Source organism: Haliotis rubra, unplaced genomic scaffold (genome assembly GCF_003918875.1).
Source record: "Haliotis rubra isolate DU_JTF1 unplaced genomic scaffold, ASM391887v1 Scf28, whole genome shotgun sequence".
Lineage (NCBI taxonomy): Eukaryota > Metazoa > Mollusca > Gastropoda > Lepetellida > Haliotidae > Haliotis > Haliotis rubra.
Genome location: NW_025766891.1, coordinates 3,435,745 through 3,457,380, shown reverse-complemented (window position 1 = coordinate 3,457,380; position 21,636 = coordinate 3,435,745). Strand labels below are relative to the sequence as shown.

Genomic DNA, 21,636 nt, shown 5'->3' with positions numbered 1-21,636 from the left:
TCTAATGCTGCAGTTGGCAACATTCCAGAATCTGATGGCAGTCTCTAAAATGGACACTCTGGAACAGACAATCCAGTGATTGCTATCCTGAACATTGATCAGTGCTTTTGGAAGACCATGACAACAATCACTGAAGTTGCCGAGCCCTGACCTCCCAATCCTTTTAGTGTTTCATAGGGCAAGCATGTTTTTTTCTAGTAGGCTGGTCTTCTCTCTATATGCTTTTCAGAAATCCTATATACATTTTTTAAAAATGACATCTAAATGACAATTAAATGTCAACAAAAACATGACCAGTCAACCTCTCTTGATATCTAGCTCTATAGTTGTTCAAACACACAAATTTTTTCAAGACTGACTTTGACCTTGACATGAATGTCATAGTGTATGAAATATGCAAAAATGGTACTAAAGAAATTGCTTATTGAAAAAAATATTCATGGGAAGTCTTGAAAGTCTAAGAAGACAATCCAGTGAATTCAGGTTAACATGCTGAAAGTGTCGCAGTGACCTTGAAAATTATGTGAAGGTCACCAAAATTGACTGGGCCCTGAGCCTTCATTAGATGAAGCTAAGCACCAAATATGAAGAAAATGCAGTGAATGGTTCTTGAGGTATCTTGCTGACAAGCATAACATGCAGGATAATATGCTGAAATCTTCAAATTGTCGCCATGACCTTGAAAATTAAGTGAAGGTCACCAAAATCGACTGGGCCTGCGCCTTCCCTAGATAAAGCTTGGTATTGAATATGGAGAAAATCTAGCAGTTCTTGAGATATCTCGCTGACAACAGTAAAACGATAAAGTCCCCTTGTGACCTTGAAATTAAGGTCAAGGTCACCAAACATGACTGGGACCTTTCGTATACTGTGATGAACCTAGGTACCAAATATGAAAAGAATCTAGTCAACGTTTCTTAAGATATTCCAACTCGTACCTACAGACGGAGCCTAATACTATATCCCCCACTTCGCTTTAAAAGCGCGCCGGGGGATAAAAATGTTTTTCTGATATGAAGACATACTTTAACAAAACTAACCAAGCCTTACCACCAATCCTGTTACTTGTTGCATATGATAAGAATGGGTTGTTTGGGATGTATATTCTTCTCGGGGCAGCCCAACAGGTGTGTTTTGCTTACCTGCACTGGCTGTGGTGCCTGACTCTGACGAGATGTGAGTTCTGCAGGGATGGGCAGTCTCCACGCTTCTTCTATGCTTGGCAGTGTACGAGGCCTGATCAAAAGAGATAATCACTACCTTACATTTGTACCGTTTAACAACATTTGTATTGGTGAGGTCACTAAACAAAAGCAAGGTCTAGAGGACTGTACCATTGAGATTATCTGACCAACCATGTGAAAACAGCTTGCTGAGAGCTTGCATGGACAATGCCATGATTTTGAATGTAGATCTGTGACCAAATCATGCCCAGCAGAGGAATTTTCAAGCCTTTCAAGCTCAGGACCAGACAGATCTCTGAGTTCAGTTGGTGGTAAGAGAAAATGAATGAATGTATATGGTTTACTTGACTTTGGGCAATATTTCAGTAATATCACGGCGGACACCAGAAACATTGCATCCATGTGGGAACTGAACCCATCTCTTTCGCATCACAAGTGAATGCTTTAACCATTACAACAGAATAAAAATCTAGCACCAGTGTGCCAAAAAGCAGCTGGCCTGCTAGCTAGTGGCTAGTAAAAATCCAGTCGGGCCAGAAAATCTCCAGTCACTGGCTAGTGAATTTTCATGGGGTCATTTTTGTAAATATATCACTCTCTCTCCAACTTGTTAAGTTATAACACACTCTAAATCATGCAAGATTATGGCCGGATAAAATATATTCATCATATTAGCAGCTTAATGATGAAACCTGTGTCATGCAGACAATATCTTATTCCCATCTATTTTTGTAAGCTTTTCCTTAGTTTCTACATTCAAATTTGGGGCTAGTGAATTATTTTGTGAGCTAGTATCTTTCAGACTAAGCAAGCCCAACTGGGTAGCAAAATTTGGAAATTATTTCACACACTGTGTAGCAATAGTCAACATACATGAAAGTGTCTTCAGGTCAATGTCAAATAATATTACAATCTGTCCGTATATACCACTCAAAATAAGTTAAAAACAGATTCACAACAGTAAGTTGAATGAATTGGTCTACCGTAACTTCTTTTGAATAGTGTAACAGTCAGAATGATAGCTGAATGTATCCACCTGGTATTGGTCACTTTCAAACTCACTTGTTTTGGAAATGTTGCATTGGTACGTTGCTAAGATTCTGTTGCAGAAACTTCACCTTTGACGCTAGATTAGAACCAACTCGAGCTGAAAACACAGAACACATTAGTACTGACTTACAAATACAAGGAAGCGTGGTGTTATTTCTACCTAGACAGTAAACACCACACCTGTAAGAGGAATGTCCAACATTACAGACTATTTCCTGATGACAACCACAGGTTAAACTAGCTGTCTTCAGCTTAGTGTAGAAGGGATGAAGCAAGATTGATCTATTTCTCTGACTGTCGCAGGATGACTGGCGTAGCAGTACAAAGCATCTGCATAAGTGTTTGTATACTCATATCCTGTTGCTAAACATCTTGAAATGCCGTGTAAATACTAGTGCTGCACAATATAACTAGTTTACAGGTATTTACCGGTTCAGACATGAAAACGATATGTATTGCGATACGCTGATCGAAAACCGGTATTTTGACATGCATTCGGAAAACTTCGTAACACTTGGAAATCTTCGGATATTTCCGGTTTTTAAGTTGTTCCTTTACTTTTTTTATTTGTGTCAAATATTATTTACATTTATTTTTGGTCATGATTAAAGCACTTATTAAATCTTAATCAAGCATAGTGATTTTGTTGTGTTTTTGCTTTATAAAACAAGCATTAACTCGATTATTCGTAGCTTTTTGTTGGAAAAAAACTTCTTGCAATATATATCACAATATACGCTTTTGGATGGCAATATATCACAATATGAAAATTCTCTGCAATACCTACCCCTAGTAAATACTTTCCAGTAAACAAACAGCACTGGAAATGCTAACATCATTGATAAATGGTGTCTCACTTTAGTTTCAAGATGATTTGAGCATCATGTTGCACACTAGGGGTGGGTATTGCAGAGAATTTTCATATTGCGATATATTGAGATGCGGAAGCATATATTGCAATATGTATTGCAATATATTGCAAGGATTATTTTTGAAACAAAAACTACTTATAATCGAGTTAATGCTTGATTATAAAGCAAAAACACAACAAAGTCACTATGATTGATTAACCTTTTATAAAAACTTTTAATCATGACAAAATAAAAATTTAAGTAACATTTGGCACTAATGAAACAGGGAAAAGAACAATTAAAAAAATGGAAATATCCGAAGATTTCCGAGTGTTACGAAGTTTTCCGAATGCATGTGAAAATACCGGTTTTCGATCAGCGTATCACAATACGTATCATTTTCATGTCTGAACCGGTAAATACTGGTAAACCGGTTATATTGCGCAGCCCTATTGCACACTAGCTATTGGTCATATGGAATCCAACCCAGGCCTCAAAGATGAACACACGAACCACTGGGTTACATAACCTGCATGAGGAAGGACACCACGATTGAAAAATGGTGTCTCACTTTTGTTTCTTGATGATTTGAACATCATGTTGTACACTAAACTAATGCTTAGTCTCTGAATATGTATAATTTTGACAGTAACAAATAAACACATTTGAAACTTGAAAAGAAGCCCCAGTCAGATGGGAGATTCAGAACCTGAACCTGGGGTAATCTAGACTTGCTTCATTTAGGGCTTTAGCATTGCAGGGAGGGCTAGGCAGTAGGGGAAATGATGTGGTTCGGGGACTGTGAGCCAGACTAGGAGGGCACGGCAGTAGGGGAAATGATGTGGTTCAGGGACTGTGAGACAGACTAGGAGGGCTAGGCAGTAGGGGAAATGATGTGGTTCAGGGACTGTGAGACAGACTAGGAGGGCACGGCAGTAGGGGAAATGATGTGGTTCAGGGACTGTGAGACAGACTAGGAGGGCCACGGCAGTAGGGGAAATGATGTGGTTCAGGGACTGTGAGACAGACTAGGAGGCACGGCAGTAGGGGAAATGATGTGGTTCAGGGACTGTGAGACAGACTAGGACTGTGAGGACTAGGAGGGCGGCAGGGGAAATGATGTGGTTCAGGGACTGTGAGACAGACTAGGAGGGCTAGGCAGTAGGGGAAATGATGTGGTTCAGGGACTGTGAGACAGACTAGGAGGGCACGGCAGTAGGGGAAATGATGTGGTTCAGGGACTGTGAGACAGACTAGGAGGGCTAGGCAGTAGGGGAATGATGTGGTTCAGGGAGGACAGACTAGGAGGGCTAGGCAGTAGGGGAAATGATGTGGTTCAGGGACTGTGATGACAGACTAGGAGGGCTAGGCAGTAGGGGAAATGATGTGGTTCAGGGACTGTGTGACAGACTAGAGGGCAGACTAGGAAAGGCAGGGACTGTGGACAGACTAGGAGGCACGGCAGTAGGGGAAATGATGTGGTTCAGGGACTGTGAGACAGACTAGGAGGGCACGGCAGTAGGGGAAATGATGTGGTTCAGGGACTGTGAGACAGACTAGGAGGGCTTGGCAGTAGGGGAAATAATGTGGTTCAGGGACTGTGAGACAGACTAGGAGGGCACGGCAGTAGGGGAAATGATGTGGTTCAGGGACTGAGCCAGGCTACTTGCACACAAGTAACTGGTCATATGGAATCAAACCCAGGCCTCAAAGTTGAACACACTAACCGATGCACTACACAAATAGCACAAGGAATGATATCACAATTGATAAAAGTCTCACTTTTGTTTCTGGAAGCATTTAGATAACAAGTGAGGCTATCATTGGGCTGGTTGCAGGCCTCATAGAGAATTCCCAGGTCTGTCCAGGCTGCAGAGTGAGACTTGTCCAACTGCACTGCACATATGTAGGCCTGGAGAGCATCCATAGGCTGGTTCTGCTGCTGATACAGCACTCTGAAACATCCAATCAGATAACACATTTCATTTTGGACATCCAATCAAAAGGGGGGATATTAACAAAAATATTAATAACCAACTGTTTAAGAGGAATTTTTCACATTTGATTTTGGACATCAAATCAAAATGGAGGATATTCTTAAAAACATTAAACAATCAAGTGTTTAAGAAGAATTTTTCAAACTTGATTTTGGACATCCGATTAAAACGATCAAAATGGAGGATATGAATTTCTTTTTCAATAACTAACTGTTAAAGAATTTTTCATATTTGATTTGGTAGGTCAGAAAATCATAAAACATATACCCAGCTGCATAAGCATGTAGTTTTGAAAGATAAGGATGGACTTCTTTGGGCATGAACTCACCCTATTGAGCACCAAGTGTCAGCATTAGCTTCAGACTTATCGATGGATTGGCGGTAGGACACAAAAGCATCATGGACTTTGCCTATACTAGAATAACACCTGCAAGTAAACATGGATGTGTAATCATGGTCAGCTGAGTGAGTGAGTGAGTGAGTTTAGTTTTAAGCTGCACTCAGCAATATTCCAGCTATATGGCAGGGGGTCTGTAAATAATTGAGGCTGGACCAGATAATCTAGTGATCAACAGCATGAGCATCGATCTGTAGAATCGTTCAAGAAAATATTTCTCTTGTTGAATGACGGTCTGTGAATGACTGCCTGAGAGAGTATGGTTTTACGCCACTTTTAGCAATATTCAAGCAACATCACGGCGGATGAAAAACAGAAATGGGCTTCACACATTGTACCCATTAGGGAAATTGAACCTGGATCTTCGGTGTGACGAGCAACGGCTTTAAACACAAGGCTACACCACCACCCCCAATCCTACCGTTCAGTATTTGATACTCACCTTCCAAGAAGGTACCAAGTCTGTCCATTACTGGGGTCTAACTCATTGGATTTCTGTAGGTAGTGGATGGCACGAGTCTCGCGGGTCTGCTTGTCCCCAAACTGTTCCTGGGTGTGGTACAGCCAACCTGTCAACAAGCAATTCTGTAACATCAGTCTAAAGTCATGTACAATTTTGTTTAAACACTGCACTCAGCAATAATCCAGCTATATGGCATAGGTCTGTAAATAATCAAGTCCAGATCAGGCAATCCAGTGATTCACTTCCTGAGCATCAACCTATGTCATTGCTTTATGATGACCCGTGTGAACCAAGTTCACGAGTCTGATCAACCGATCCAGTTACTCGCCTTATATGACAATCATGGGTTGCTGAAAAAAATGGATCATCAAGGGTACCATGTGCAATGAGACGAGGTGAGCTGATATGGGGTTTAATGACATTCATAATTACTGTTCTTATATAGTAATGTGCAGGTATGTATTACAAAATTACAAATTGTTACTCCATGCAGTCCAGTCTTTGTTTTATCCTTTCTGCCTAATTGTTACTCCATGCCGTCAAGTCTTTGTTTATCCTTTCTGCCTAATTGCTACTCCATGCCATCCAGTCCTTGTTTCATCCTTTCTGTCAATTGTTACTCCATGCCGCCAAATCCTTCTTTTATCCTTTCTGTCAAATTGCTACTCCATGCCGACCAGGCCTTGTTTTATCCTTTCTGTCAATTGTTACTCCATGCCGTCAAATCCTTGTTTTATCCTTTCTGTCAAATTGTTACTCCATGCAGTCAAATCCTTGTTTTATCCTTTCTGTCAAATTGTTACTCCATGCAAATTGTTACTCCATGCCCAGGCCTTGTTTTATCCTTTCTTTCAAATTGTTACTCCATGCCGACCAGGCCTTGTTTTATCCTTTCTGCCAAAGTACCATCTTTTGGTAAGACAAAACCAGGGGCTCAAACCATTGTCCTTAAACTCTCCTGGCTGACACTGCATCTTCTTGGCTAGTAGCCTTTAAGTTTACTAAAACCATCCATAAAAGTAATAAGATTGTGACATTATGTTCACATTGATTAAATGACACTTTGTATATAAATCTCAAATTCTCGCAGCTGTAGACAAAAGAATTCAAAGGGGGAACATTTATGGATGGAAACTTTATATTATATGGAACCAATATTTTGGAGGAGTAAGTGAGTGAGTGAATTGGGTTTTACGACGCTTTTAGCAATATTCCAGCAATATCACGGCACCAACATCAGAAATGGGCTTCACACATTGTACTCATGCAGGGAATCAAACCCAGGTCTTCAGCGTGACAAGTGAACACTTTAACCACTAGGCTACCCCACCACCCCTTATGGGAAAACAAACCTACACTTGAAGAGTAAGAATATACACTGAAATATTGTGTTCCTTATATTAATGAAGCCAACATCAACAAATTTTCAATTTTCATTAGTGCCACTTCTATGTATCATTCAAAGACCATAAAAATTCATCACACGATTGTTAAAGAGTGTTCACATAAAAAGCCTAAGTAGCCAAAAGACAGCCTGTACCTGTCAAACCTTGACTGAGAACACCACCAGCCATAACAGTACACATCACACAATCAGCTTAGTATCAAAAAGAAGCTGAACCATAATAAAGGAAACCGTCTGATAGTGCTATTACATCAAAAGATAATAATTACTTGGTCGGTCTATTCAAATATGCCCCGGACAAACAAAATATTGATCTGAAAAAACATTGCCACTGCTTCCTCTCCCCTCAACAACCATGAAAAAAATCAGAAAAAATGAAATCTTCATAAAGAAACAAAGCAAATAATTACAACAAAAAGTAAAAAAATATACTCAACATGAAAGCATCAAAAATTTCACAACCACATCAGTATCTCAGTAACACAAAACCTACCAATTATGTGTATAAATGTGAACACAAATAAAAATCCCATAAAAAACAATATTACACTTATTCACTCCCATACGTTTCAGTTGACTGAACACAAATGTAAAATCACACATTAATCCGATGTCCTGCCTACCTCGGACCTTCCTCTGTCACTACTCGTCATTCCTCAGCCATACCAGCATCACGCAACCCAATTCCTAATCTTCAGCCTGTCTTTGGTGAAGAGCTGTTAACATGCTCCAAGCACCGACTACCATTGTCACCTACATCCCAAGTAGCCAGCCTATATAGCTGACTGACCTATCCCACCCATCTCCCCACACTGTCGTGATCAGACCCAGATCAATACCAGATCACAAGTAACAAGTAGGTCCCAATTTCTTCACCTGGCTCTAGGCAAGGTCACATGACTACTGATTGACAGCCTGGTGGGGTCAGACTCACTGCACCAGCTTCAGTAGGAAACACAGGTTATTACGGACGTTATATCACGTAAGTGTACCAGACCCGTCATGGCCCTGTTATACAGGCCACAGTTTTTATAACAGGTGTGCATGTAATTCTACTACACTGTGAATATTGTCTAGACACACTCAAGCAAACAACAGGCTGACTTTACCACAGATTAAAATGCAGTCAGTCACCTTTCAAAAGGGAACAAAAACTCTAAAGCTAGGGTACACAATACATCCTAATGAACAGAAATATAAACAATTTTCACAAACACGAAATCTCACGAACTATCTGCACCTACATTGACCAAATTTACTGGCAACTGACACAGCAGCAGCATCAAAACAATCTTGGGGCTTCCCAACCCGGAAAGAATGAAATCCTACCTGTGGTAAAAAGAAAGAGACAGAGTCTGTGTCTGTGGCATATATCTAATCCTTGAGGTTTAATCAACAACTGACCCAGATCCCTACAGACAAGTAGGTCAAAATGACCATGCTGTTATATCGGTGACATCTATGTAATATAAACAATGGTACCAACATGCAATTTCACAATTCAATTCTGTACATCATCACTGATAAAACGGGATTATTTTCAAACATTTTTTTATTTTTGCATACATTTACTTTGTCTGAAACTTGTGAATGAGTGCGTGAGTTTGGTTTACGCCGCTTTTAGCAAAATTCCAGCAATATCATGGCAGGGGACACCAGAAATGAGCTTCACACATTGTACCCATGTGGGGAATCGAACCTGGATCTTCGGCATAGCGAGCGAACGCTTTAATCTCTTGTCCAATTATTTATAGTGAGTGGATGAGTTTTACGCCGCTTTTATCAATATTCCAGCAATATCACGGCAGGGGACACCAAAAATGGGCTTCACACACTGTACTCGAACCAGGGTCTGAGGCGTGATGAGTGAACACTTTAACCACTAGGCTACCTCACCACCCTCTAAATTATTTCTATGAAATGGTGTCAACTAATTCAGAGGCTACATGTAAACAGAAAACAACCACCACAAAATGTCCCAGCTACTGAAACGTCATACCACAAGAATGGATTGCTACCTACCAACCATATTGGCTCTGAAGACCAATTTGAACCCAGATTTTCAGCAATAGGAGACAGAGTAATCAAATCAAATAATGATGGCCTGTATTTACTTTTCATTCATTTCCCAGGATTCAGACTGCATCAGGATACAAGTGTTTCATACAAGTATATGTTGCCACAGAGGGAAACACAGAAACAACTCACCTTCAAAGATGTCCGTGAATAAACAACACAACAGTATCCCATCAACACCTTCTCAGATACAACACAGGGAAAGAATGAGGTCATACTGACCCAGTTTCACAGGTCTAGCCATTTTGTGATCGCCAAAAGTCTCCCATCAATCAATCAGCTCATATTGTTGCTCTCTGATCAATATTTCCTCGACAGAATGAAATTAGGTCGCTTTGACCTATATGCATTCAGAATCAGGTCAATCAGCCAACAACTAGGGCAAAGCAGTGAGGATGTCCTGGAGGAATAGTATTCCTTGTGGAATACTGGGGTTATCTGAACTTATCACACTCTACCCTCAATACTAAACCATGAAACCATCTCAAATTAACTCAAGGAAAGTACTACTTTTGACAGTGATGGTGAAATATTTAAGTCATGTACTGTATTTACTCTAATAAGCACCTGGGCGCTTAGTTGTTCTACAGTCTTCCAGGCTTGGCGTTTAATAGAGGTCTGGCGTTTATTGCGCTTATTGGAACTAATTAATTATATCTTAACCTGCTGGTTTACCCACAGCCCTTACTAGAGGAAATACGGTATCTTTCCCACTACTTGTAATAAGGGCTGTTACGATTGACTTGTGTATTTGGTGAATCAAACCAAATACTTTTATGAATTCAATTCAATATTCACGATCACTAAAATGTTTTAGTCATGATTTTTAAAAAGGAGTGTTTCACTTGTATTTGAGTGTTTTATCGAAGCGAGATATGTTAAATGGAGTGAGTGAGTGAGTTTAGTTTTACGCCGCACTAAACGATATTCCAGCTATATGGCAGCGGTCTGTTAACTGGAACATATCCACAGGCAGGATAAGAGTCAACACTCTCAAATATTTAATTTGACAGTAAGTGGTCACTGGTCATTGTCGTGGTACACTGTCAATATGGTCAAAACATGTCACAGACTGTATTTTGTTATTGTTTCACTAAATATACTGAATAAAACATCAGCTGATGACTTGTTATTGTATTCACTAACCAAAATTTGTATCGTATTCCTCTAATAAGCACCCTGGCACTTCCAGACCTGGCATTTATTTGAGGCCCAGCGCTTATTGGAGACCCGACGCTTATTGTGCTTACTGGCTGTACCATAAATAATTGTTAGTGAGCGTTACATCAAAGTTAGGGACCATGCCAACCAAGGGAGAATTCATTTATCGAAAAATGTACCCAGTGCTTATTAGAGACCCAATGCTTATTAGAGACCCGCTGCTTTACCCCTGGCGCTTATTGGAAACTCAATGCTTATAAGAGGAAATACGGTATTCAGTGCCCAGTATTTGTGATGTGTAACTTGTTCGCCTCACAGTGTCATTGCAGAGTCATTGCAGCTAGGGCTGGCTGAGCCGATAATTATCAGAAATATCATCGATGGGGACGAATAGTATTGATATGAAAATTTTGTGCTTAATAATATTGTACATCAACAAGCCTCTTGATTTTCAGTAATGCTGTAAGTTAAGTCCTTGTATAATGTCTGTTTCTAAATTATGTTCAAGGCAGTGTGTGTTAGTACTCCAAGCATAAAACTTATCACCACTCACCAATGATGTGAAATGGGTTGATTTTTGTCAGACTTTGAGGGTCATTTTTGCTGTTAATACCATTTATTGATAATTGATCGATACTCGGTTAACAGTTATCAATCTCTGTGATTTATGTCGATAGCCAGCCCCAGAAGCAGCCCTACATGTCACTGAGCATTCAAATGAGATTGGGGGCAGCTATGAGGCTGACTACATCACGTAGGGCTTCTAGAGTGATTATACCATGCCCATATTCTGCAGTTCAAGGTTTTGCTTTCATCTATTGGCTTACATACACATTGTAACTAAGCAACAGTACTGCCAAAGGGAATTCTTTACATAGCTCCTTGACCATTCTGTACTTGTACAAAATGAATGATGATTATTGAAGCAAACCAAGCACAAATAAAATAGTTTCACTTCTGAGGTTATTGAGGATCAAAATGGGGCCAAATTTACGACCTGGGCCTCCTTTCACAAAGCGCTAAGGTGATCATAAGTCACTAAGGTAACCTTAGTACAATGCTACAGAATGGGAGTTAAGATTAACCTTAGTAAAGGTTGCTTCGTGAAAGGAGCCCCTGTTAGACAAAAAATGTAAATGTGAAAAGAAAATAGCAAAAATGAAAGTTAAACCTGAAACACAAAGACCAGGTCAGTTCCTAACCTAACACAGATCATATTCACATAATTCAAAAGAGCAGAAAAAACATTCATGATTTCTAGACAGTCCTAAAAATCCCAAATCCCACTATACTTGATCTCATAATTATGTCACATGAATACAAATTACAGCTACGAATACCTACAAACATCATGTGACTACTGTATGAAGTGAATACAACAGCCTACAAACAACGCTCCACTCCCACGGAAAACATCGGAGTTGGTTTCCAGGCCACAATATTCCTCCAGTAATTACATGACATTTCTGTGACTAGGCGAGTTGACATGACACTGACAATCCCTTGTTTATCTCATACTTATAACACAGCAGGATAAACATGTTTATCTCACCCAGGCCAAGCTGACCTGTACCAGGAAGTGATATTAGGAAGTGATATCGCTCTGGCACTACCAACCGACTGGTGTCGTTACGGCTGTGGAAGGAACACAATGGTCACTGTAATATGATAGTATTTCAGACAACCATAAGAAAAGAACACTGCATTATTTATAAACCTGACTTAATATTTAGTCACGGATATTTTTTACCTGCGTCATGTCAATTCTTCCAAACTGCCCGCCCAGAAAAGGAAGTGTCTCGGATAAAATGGAGATGTCATGCAGGGATTGGGAAAGGCAGGGGCCATGGGACATTTTGCACATTAGAATAGAAAATGGCCCATTAAGATCTTGAACTTTACTATTGATACAAGATTTGGGCCCATTCCAAATTCAGACAATGGCTAATAATCCTGAAAATGGCCCATTGTCAGAGTTCTCTATCCCAATCCCTAGTCATGTCAGCTGAAACTAGTCTGTCATAACTGAATATCGCAAGTACACAATACTTCCTTTTTAATCTTATGGACAATATGATTCTGATCACTTGATGGCTTGGACTATATGTGTGATTGGGTTTTTATATGGCAGTGAGCTGCCAGTGTCTACCTGTGACAAGACAGCTTGCAAATAATTGAAAAACATATAAATGTGTGTCCATTATACACAAATGTAGAGTGAGTGAGTGTGTTTGGTTTTATGCCACTTTTAGCAATATTCCAGCAATATCACAGCAGGGGACACCAAAAATGGGCCAAACATAGTACCCATGTGGGGAATTGAATCCTCGCCTTGGCATGATGAATGAAAGCTTTAACCACTAGGCTACCCCACAAATGTCGAGAATGGACACAAATCCCCATATACAGCAACCGGAGAAACAGACAAAAATAGAAAGAGCCATGTGGGAATGAAACCTGGGTCTTCAGGGTGAAGAGCAGACGCTTTACCCATTAGGCTACCCCACCACACTGATGGAATGTTTTAAGTGGTGGCCACTGGAAAACTGTCCAATAGGCTTGGAATAGACTGTCCAAGGAAACACCATGCCTCCCCTCCCCAACCAAATGGAGTCTCCTTTAATTTCAAACACAAACAAACACACACACACACACACACACACACACACCACCACACACCACACACACACACCACACACTCCCCCAACAAACAGTTACAATCTCATGCGAAACTGAGACTTTGTCTAAAAGTAAGGATGCCCTTATTTATTACCTATGAGGATGAAAATATCGGGGTTAATATTTTTCGAACGATGCCCTAGGGCAAAATATCACTTGCAATGCTTTGACGTCACGTTTCTTCTCTGACGTTGCATTTTACATGCGGCGACGGCGGATAGCCCGCCAATGTTTAAAGTAGATTTGGGTTTATTTTCCTCAATTTGACGACTTTGGTAATAAACAGAATATTATATTCATGCCCATATCATACTATGTTTACACTCGTGCCTAAATATCATTATATCCTTCGCTCTCGCTCGGGAAACAACAACATATAGGTCGTAAACATAGTATGGCATGGGCACTCATATAATATCCTCTATTTATTCAACATTGATCAAGATAATAAATCTCTGACACATGTTCCACTTGATAACCAATAAGGGAGGGAAACAAAACATTGTTGCTTTAGACTACGACAGAAAGTAGACAGAAAGTAATGCGTTGACTTTTGACACAACCCCTAACATGAGAACTGGGGAAAACAGTCTATGTAAACCCACTATCACTGTAATCATCTCAAGGCTGCAGCCATTACCATTATGAAGTTATTTGTCACACAAGCAGTATCATTTTGATCATGTCAACCTTGAGCTTGGCAAAACGCTCAGTCATAACAAAGCAACAATAACAAGGTTTCTTAGGTTTCTGACATATTCTCCATAAGCATGATTAACACATTTTTGGATATATTTTCTGAAACAAAAGTTAAAGATTTTGCTTTTTTTAGAAATTATTTTGTGGATGTTATCATTGAAAAAACTTGTCCGTGTTCACTTGAGACGAAAAGAAAAATGGCAGAATAATCAACAACAACTCGTCACTACAAACATTCACCAGTCTCAAGACTAAAGGACTAACTGCCATAGGTCCACTCTTCCTTGCAAGAAGAGCTGACGAAAACGACAGATAATCAGGAATATCGTCAATGGGAGAAACTATCAGTGATAAACGATGTTAAAATTGTCACCAATAATATGTTATATCTACTATTGTAATGAAAGAAAGTTTTAAATTACCATTAGCACACTCATCCTAAGACTTAACACAATCTGCCCATCATGTTTCACAGATTGTGGTGGCCCCCTGCCGTGATATTACTGGAATATTGCTAAAAGCGGCGTAAAACCAAACTCAGTCAGTCTCAGATTGTGAATACGCCACTCACTTCTTGTTTTCACAAATCCATGCAGAATTGTGTCCCCTCACTAACCATGTATATAACAAAAAGCAGTGCCCAACAACATATTTTTCATCCCAGAAATGGGCTTAACACATTGTACCCATGTGGGGAATCGATCTCGGGTCTTCGGCGTGACGAGCGAACACCTTAACCACTAGGTTACCCCACCGCCCCGAGTTGAAAGGAATGGAGCGAAGTGGGAGCAGGAGAGGGAGTAGAGCGGGAGTGGAGAGAAACGGAGTGGAGTGGAGTAGCGCGGGACACCAGAATTGGGTTTCACACACTGTACCCATGTAGGGAATCAAACCCTGGTCTTCAGTGCGACAAATGAACACTTTAACCACAACTCTATCCAGCTCTTCCTGCTGACACAGGGATAATCATGGCATTGATTTGTGTTATCTGCCAGAGTTTATCAACTACCCTCATCAATATATCAATTTGACACTCCAATTGCAATTGTCTACATAATCTCTGATAGCTGCGCAGGTCAACAGACCCATGGAATGACCTGTTAAACACATGACCTGTCATTAAGAACACCCTAACACATGCTGCACTACAAAACGTTTTCAAGACCTACCTAGCTGTCTTAAAGCTGTGGCTTTCACAGTGCTCTTGATGTCCTCGAGCTGTGAACTGTTCATAGGATTCCTTCGCTTGATTCACCTTCCCCTGTACCTCCAGCAAGTGTGCAATGTGTAGGCGAACTGGAAAGAAGCGAAGAAGCAATTCATACAACAGTAGGAATAAACACATTGAAGAACTGGTTGTCATGGACACTCAAGATGGTACATACTAGATTGTATCAGGTTTAATGATTGTATTGGGTATCATGCCAGTACTAGGTCTCATGAAAGTAACTGGTCACATGATGGCACTGGTTTTTTCATGGTGATACGAGACCCCACGATGGGACTAGACCTCATGATGGTACAATACCTCGTGATGTTACAAGGTCTGATGATAGTAAGAGGTCACATGATGGCACTAATTGTTCCTGGTGATACGAGAACCCATGATGGTACCCATGAACGTACAAGACCTTGTGATGGCACGAAGTCTCATGATAGTAAGAGTTCACATAATGGCACTGGTTTTCATAACACTGGTACAAGGTCTGACGGTTGACGGTATTACGATGGTATTACATCTCCTGATGATTACAGATCTTGTTACTATACAAGATCTCCAAATGGTACTAAGTTCCATGACGGTACAAAGTATCACATTGGTACAAGGTTACATGAAAACACATTTTGGAAAAAGGAAACAATTATGCACAAAAACCCAACAAAATCAAGGGGAGTAACTCTGAACCAAGCAAAGCAATTTCCCTCTCAAATAATAAACTTCAAACAAGTACAACCAGGAATGTCCCGATTAGATCTGAACAATTATTTAACAAAAGCTATCATGCTGTTCACTATGAATGTGTAAAACGCACAATACAATCCAAAAACAGCTAATAAAAGTGTTTTCTTTCCACACAAAAAGGCCTAATATTCAACAAACCCCTAGATACAGAGGTAACGCAGCCCGTACTTTTATAAAAGCAAATGTTATAAAGTCCCAACCCACACCACTCCTGAATCAAAGTGAATATGTCTTCGATAAGTTTACAGAAAAACTCATAGCTAAGGGACATTACTTCTGAATTTTGTTGTGATCAAAGGGAACTATTTTCCACCATCTCTTCCTCCATTGAGGATGGTCTAATGTCAGCAGTCTCCAGCACTTCACAAGTGGCTGCCTGGCCCATCCTCTCTGTATTCATCAATGTTTCTCAGAAACACCTGCTTCATCTGGGTAGGGCTTAGAGGGTATAGTACCTATCATCTCAGGATAGGATTGGGTCCTTCATCACAAGGTTATCCACTAAAAGGAGACATAACTAAACACTGTTTGAAGTAATAAAGTTCACTGATGCTTATTTAGAGCTGAGGATTAATTTTATAAAATGAAGATAAATCTAACAATTTAACAAAAATCTTTAATTACTAAATTAATAGTCTACCAATTTATATGTTTATAACCACACATGGTGGAACTTAAGGAGTCCCATGCCACACTTTCAACAAGTTATGGTTGCAAGGTACTTATAGAACACGATTTATACTGCCTGTACAACTATAGGGGGGCGGAGGGTTGGCTAGTGGTTAAAGTTCACTCGTTACGCCAAAGATCTGGATTCAATTCTCCACATGGGTACGATGTGTGAAGCCCATTTCTGGTGTTCCCTGCCGTGATATTGCTGTAATATTGCAAAAAGTGGCGTAAAACTACACTCACTGACTCATCAACTATGAGTGAGTGAGTGAGTGAGTGAGTGAGTTTAGTTTTACGCCGCACTCAGCAATATCCCAGCTACATGGTGGCGGTCTGTAAATAATCGAGTCTGGACCAGACAATCCAGTGATCAACAGCATGAGCTTCGATCTGCGCAATTGTGTCAACCAAGTCAGCGAAACTGACCACCCGATCTCGTTAGTCGCCTCTTACGACAAGCATAGTTGCCTTTTTATGGCAAGCACATGGGTTGCTTAAGACCTATTCTACCCCAGATCTTCATGGGTCCGCCAACTATGAAACTATTACACAATACCACACAAAATACCAGTATTAAAGTACTGTCGGAAATAGAAAAGAAACTGTTTTGAGGCTGTTACTCTCTATCCCTAAAATTTACACAACTGCAAACAGCATATGTCGAAATAACCCACATCGGCCTAACTGGGCGTTCAGTGGGACGCGTAATAGGATATCCAGAAAAGCATGTTTACTTGTAACTTCGGGCAAACTTAGAAAAAATATGAATAACTGCTGAAAACAATAGATCAGACTATAGATGGCAATTAGGTCGCTCAGCCAGGCATGACAACAGACTGTCGACTCACCTGGCATGAAATGCATGTGCTGCCTACAGGCACAAGGGGTCATCTCAAAGATATTTTGTGCTTTTCCATGTGTGTTGACTATGCCTCATCTATTGATTAACATCTTACGTGTCTTTCTTTCATAAAGTGTATGCTGAGATATGTAAAAAGAGTATGATACCTGATAACCATAGAAACGCAGTATATTAATGTCTCAAAATATATATGTGGCATGACCACCCAATTGCGAAGATTGACAGGACTGGATATTATTTGTAAATTGTTATGACATTCCATGTACTTCCCCAGTATAATTGCCCTAAAGGATTATCTTATCTTAGCTGATATCTCTATCCCCCAGCCCGACCCCAACGTCTTCGACACCCGTCCAGGTTTTGCTTATGAGATGATCCCTCCTATATGTTTCTTTTTATAGTGACAGTGAGACTGCATGGTAGCTACATCCTTAATAGTTTCAGCATGAAAGTTATTATTTTTTACGCCAGCTATCGTTTATAATGAAGCTACATCTAATTTCAAATTGGGCATTTAAAAAAGTGTCCTTTGTAATACAATATCGTCACACACTAATTTGCACAAAGCCATGGTCTGTTCCAAATAAATCGCTTCGACTTAGAAACAAAATGCATTACTCGTTTCTGCACTAATCTCTCCTCAGTAAAGTCCTTTTTCTACGTTTCCTATGTCCCAACCACTGAGACTGTAGTTAGGCCGAACTTAGTTTAACAGATATTTCACACTTGTACATATGAACTATATAAATTGTAGAGATAAATGAGAAAATACAGTTTTTTTTCTATTTCCGACAGTACTTTAATTATCTTATCTCCACCAGGCTCCTGTTTACATTTGACTACTCCTTTAATATTAACTACTACACAACCACCGACTACTACACAACCACCGACTACTACACAACCACCGTCCAATACTACTGCCATGGCTGCCGTATACTCTCAAAATCAACATCCATGTCAACATCTAAATCCACATTATCATCAGCATCTACCCTTAACATCAATATCAACATCAACAGCAAAATAAAATCTGTAGCTTCATCTCATCAACTCAGCTCTAGACGTAAACATCAACACCAACATCAACACCTACATCTACATGACCACTTCCTCCCACTGCTAAACCACACGAAAATATCTCTCCCCAACAACAGCCGAGTCTCGTTCCACTCCCATCATGCACAACACATCTGTTCCGGCCACCTATTGGATGGAAATGCAGTGTATTTTCCACAAGCATTATTCCAAATCTTCAAACCCCAAACTTCAAACAACATGTCCACAATCACAGCACCAAGTGCCATCGCCAGCCAATAATTAAAGGATTACAAAAACCGCCCAATAATACCCCAGGTCCAAGGACAGGACCCAGGTCAGCCCAAATCAGTGGATGGACAAAACAGGCTAAATACCCACTACATCAACCTCACAAGTCAGTGACCAATAAATCATGTAAAATGTACCAGTGAATAATAACCCAGTGAATAATAGCCCAGTGAATAATAACAATACTCACGTTCTCCCAGTACATTATAAATCAACACTACCAAAACTATCAATTTCCTCCCCAAGTCAAATCAAACACATGCCTAGCACCTGTCTTAGACTTATTTCTTCTGTCCATCCATCTGCTCATCAACCTGTCTATCCAACCAGCCCAACCATATACCCGATACATCTCCCATGGTTTTTCTACAGCAGCCCTGAAGCACAATGCTTTTCAGGTTTTCCAAATGAACAATAGTTTCCAATATCAGAAAAGCCCGCTTGACATTTTTATAGCAGCAATACTTAATTCACAGACCAAGGCCATAACAAATAAATTTATCCAAAAGAGGATCCGAAAATGAAGAACCAAAAAATTAATTTGTGTGAAAAAAAATGATTAATAAAAAACCTCTTGATACATTGTTTTATCAAGGAACAGTTACAAGTTCTTAGAGATAAGAGTCCTTTATTAAAATATTTTTTATTAAAAGATCATAAGGGGCAAGGAGATAATTAGAGGTTTCATATAAAAACCTGTCATTTATATGAATGAATCCTGGATTTTTTTCTTCTGCACAAAAGAGGATCAGCAATTAGGATGAGTGAGTAATCAATTGTTCAGGCAATTAATAATTTTACCACCATGAATTTGAAATCAAATCAGATAACCAGTTTATTGAATAACAAAGGCTTTTTGTCAAGTTTGTTGCTAGTGATTATGAGGCGGACAAATTCTTTTGTCAATTTCATTATCAAACAGCCGAAAGTATTAATTTGATGGTTTGGTTTTGTAGCCAGATCGGGTTCTGGCCTTCTGTTGTGGTTTTTGACATTTACCACTGTTGAAAGATAATGTTACTTGTAGTGTAAGATAACCACCTGACCTTTCCAATCAATAAATGACCCTTGATTATAATGGGAAACTGAAAGGAAAATTTATACATTTATGCCCTCACAGCTTATGCTTGATATTAATATCTCCATCTTAATTTCCTTTTCAAAATTTAGAGAGTTATAACAGAATTGTTTTAAATTGAAATCAAAGTTATGAATAAAAAATCTTCTACCATACTTACTTTCAACTTTCTCCAGAGAGCATTCGTTGGAATCTGTTAGTGCCAGTCGGAAATGCTGAAAAGAGACCAAAAGAATGTCAGGAATGTCCAATGTGAGAACTTAAACAATTTCTTGGTTCTAAAAATCGTTAAGAAACTTGACTATTTATTATTAATGTTTTTTCCGACACTGTCAGAAGGATGAAAGTTAGGGCCAATATGCATTGTTTGGATGGACAATAAATATCAGAGAGAAAAATCAGGAAGAAAGCCAAAAAATGTCTGAAAGAAATCACATTGCACACATTGTGTTTGGATTACTAACAAAACAGCCTCCTGAACGTTATGTAGAAGCAGCCGATAAATATAGTGAGTGAGTGAGTTTAGTTTTATGCCACTGTTTGCAATATTACACCAATATCACAGCGGGGGACACCAGAAATGGGCTTCACACATTGTGCCCATATGGGGAATCGAACCCATGTCTCCAGCGTGACGATCGAACACTTTAACCACTAGGCTACCCCACCGCCCCCCCATAAATATAGACATAGCTTAGTATATTGTGCAAGTAAATCAAAAGTAGTTTTCATCATACTTGTTGTTTGATTGTATCAATGACACAATTTTTAAATTGATATTCGTTAATAATTCTTCCCATCGAAGATATTTCAGATTATCGATTGTTTTTAGCCAGCCCAACCAGGAAGCATAATTATCATCTCATGTCATGAAGCAGTTGTGAGCATGATGTGAAGACTGACTCAAGGACGGCATCATATCAAGCCACTCTCACGATAATTATTCACATCTAATCACATGCAATGAAACAAACTAACATTAAAAAGATGTAAATGACACTTAGACTTGTGTAGCAACATTTATATAACGTCTCCACTATCACGATGATTTAGTATACAAAGTGCCCCAAGCCATTTCAACTAAATTTGGTTTAAGAGGTATGAATGCCACAAATCGCATATCACATAAATCACAATCATTTTATGAAGAATATCTTCAGGAAAACTGCACAAGCTATGAGTCAACTCTGACAATGAACATGTGCTCGAATCTAGAAATGATAAAACTTCAATAGAGCAAGCTAATGCCATCTTTCCTGAGTTATCTCCCTTGCTAAGACGAGGCCTAGCTATGCTATATTGTGTTACAGCTTTAGCCACATACAGAAACAAATGTATCCAATAAATGACATGTAGGCCTATAAAAGTTGGTAAGTCCAGATGGCTGCAGCCACAGAAGAGAGTCTGGACTCCTTGGTATTTTTACATGAAATAATCTTCTCTGACATTCTTTTACCTAACCAACAAACACCGATATGATGATATGATGTTCACTAACCTTGAAACACAATTATAGAACCAGGATTGAAATCACAAACAAAGGTTTCAAAGGGAAGTAACTCTGCACAGCAAATTGCACTGCTTTTCACAGGCCATCCCTGTGTGAGTCCTTCTTTGACTATGGTGAGTGAGTGTGTGAGTCCAAATTTGGCAATATTCAAATCAAACTGTTGTCATAATGGACATGACACACTGTATCCAAGTGGGAAACCCAGTGTTATGTGCTAAAATCAGGCATAATGGGACAAAAATCAGAAAAAAACAACACTT

The 21,636-nt window shown here is 39.5% G+C and overlaps 1 protein-coding gene across 1 annotated transcript in view; it reads right to left on the bottom strand.

Annotated features, from left to right (window-relative positions):
- The window catches only part of LOC124281156 (histone demethylase UTY-like), a 136,313-nt gene that overhangs the window by 18,543 nt on the left and 96,134 nt on the right, over positions 1-21,636 (bottom strand). The window contains 8 exon segments of the mRNA XM_046717186.1: positions 1,143-1,236; positions 2,247-2,331; positions 4,868-5,040; positions 5,411-5,509; positions 5,922-6,048; positions 15,132-15,184; positions 15,186-15,258; positions 20,027-20,081. Of these exon segments, the coding sequence (XP_046573142.1) occupies positions 1,143-1,236; positions 2,247-2,331; positions 4,868-5,040; positions 5,411-5,509; positions 5,922-6,048; positions 15,132-15,184; positions 15,186-15,258; positions 20,027-20,081 (759 nt within the window).